Source organism: Cavia porcellus, unplaced genomic scaffold (assembly GCF_034190915.1).
Source record: "Cavia porcellus strain 051 isolate PalLab524CR breed Dunkin Hartley unplaced genomic scaffold, mCavPor4.1 scaffold_7, whole genome shotgun sequence".
NCBI classification, from domain to species: Eukaryota; Metazoa; Chordata; class Mammalia; order Rodentia; family Caviidae; genus Cavia; species Cavia porcellus.
The window spans coordinates 37,410,429-37,411,922 of NW_026947490.1; the positions used below are offsets into that span (position 1 = coordinate 37,410,429).

The following is a 1,494-nucleotide window of genomic DNA, read 5'->3' on the forward strand; positions in this document are numbered from 1 at the left end:
TATGCTGGCACCAGTGTATATAAAATACCCTCGTGAAATAGAAATTCATGAAAATTCAGAGAGGTAGAGGTTAAAGACTGACAAAAGTAGAAATTTGTGTATGTTATGGCACATGTTAAGAAAGGGGAAGTTTTTTGTACAGGCTTCAATTTTCTTTTTTTCTGAATAGTCACGGTTGGTTAAAAGTGGTCTGAGAACTCCCAAAAATTCAATTTACTACAAAAAGGAACAGACTTTCTGCGGTCTGAAGGAATTTGTTCTTGAGGATACTCCTGTCAGGAGAGGATCATGCTGAGCATTCTGCAGGCAGAACTGTTTCAAGTCTGCAGCTGCCTGGGAAACCTTCATGCGGTTGAGCCCGGCCTCCAGCCGGAGCTGCTGAACCACTTTCTTCATAGCGGTGATGCTGGAAGAGCCAGACATAGTACACGCGCTATGGCCGGCCGACTCCAGGGCCAGAGGCAGCGGGACAACAGTGCTAGGCGAGACGGCGAGGGGGGAAGAATTCTAATTTTTAAATCATGTTTAACTGTGGTTTCTGATAGAAACAAAAACTTAAATTTTGTGCTGTTAGGGAAATATATGCCATAATATTTTGACAAATTGATACATTTTAGAATAAAAGAAGATAGAATATCTTTTTAAATTTTATTGTCATTTTATGGTCATTGCCAAACAAACTTTTTGAAGCATATAATTTTGCCTGTGAAGAACTGCCTGTTCAAATACAAACCTTGGGGTTGGGGGTTTAGCTCAGCGGCATAAGCACCTGCCTGGCAAGTGTGAGGTCCTGAGTTCGATCCACAGTCCCACAAAACAAACAAACAAAAACCAAAACACACCCACAAATACCTTGACATCATTTAATTTTGGACTTTTAATAATTTTATGATTGTCATTACTACTAGCCATGATCTTGTCTTCAATGTCTGAAAGTCTGTCTTCAGTTTCATTAAGTGATTTTGCCAGCTTTCAATGAAATTTTAACTTCATGGGTATCTGTTGGAGTCTATTTCATGCATTTTATTCCTTTCCTATATTGATCATTCACAGTTTCCATCCTCTATCATCTATTTTCTTATCTGTCTCTACTGTAGATTTACTGAGCAATTCCTTTGTAATGCTGACATTACATTTTTTTTAGTCTGTGTTTTAGGGATGTCTTCTTTTTATAGAAGATTCTTGGTTTATGTCTGTCTGAAGATCATACTTTTTCAATTATTGAAGAATGGATTGTTGGTAATTGTTTGGCTTAGTACCTAGGCCTTTGGTGTAGGGCTGTGGTGAGGTTATTACCCCAGAGCTCCTAGTATTGTTACAGGAGAGAAAACAATTGAGATTACAACTGATGTGACAATCTGGGTGATATGGTAAAATTAGCATTAACAATAGCATGAAGCACAATGTAGAAACTGACAGACTGTAGTAGCTATTGATTTTGTGCTTTAGATCATAGGCACAAAGTCTATAGTTATGTAACAGAACTGATTTTAA

At 37.9% G+C, this 1,494-nt stretch overlaps 1 protein-coding gene across 1 annotated transcript; it reads right to left on the reverse strand.

The window, feature by feature from the left end:
* On the reverse strand, positions 1-504 carry LOC100735413 (guanine nucleotide-binding protein G(I)/G(S)/G(O) subunit gamma-5-like). The gene has a single exon (XM_063252362.1). The coding sequence runs from the start codon at positions 421-423 to the stop codon at positions 217-219; it is 207 nt and encodes a 68-aa protein (XP_063108432.1). The 5' UTR covers positions 424-504; the 3' UTR covers positions 1-216.
* Positions 505-1,494: the final 990 nt, after the last annotated feature.

Coding starts and splice junctions, on each gene's coding strand:
- LOC100735413 (XM_063252362.1), bottom strand. CDS start 423: ATGTCTGGCTCTTCCAGCATCACCGCTATGAAGAAAGTGGTTCAGCAG.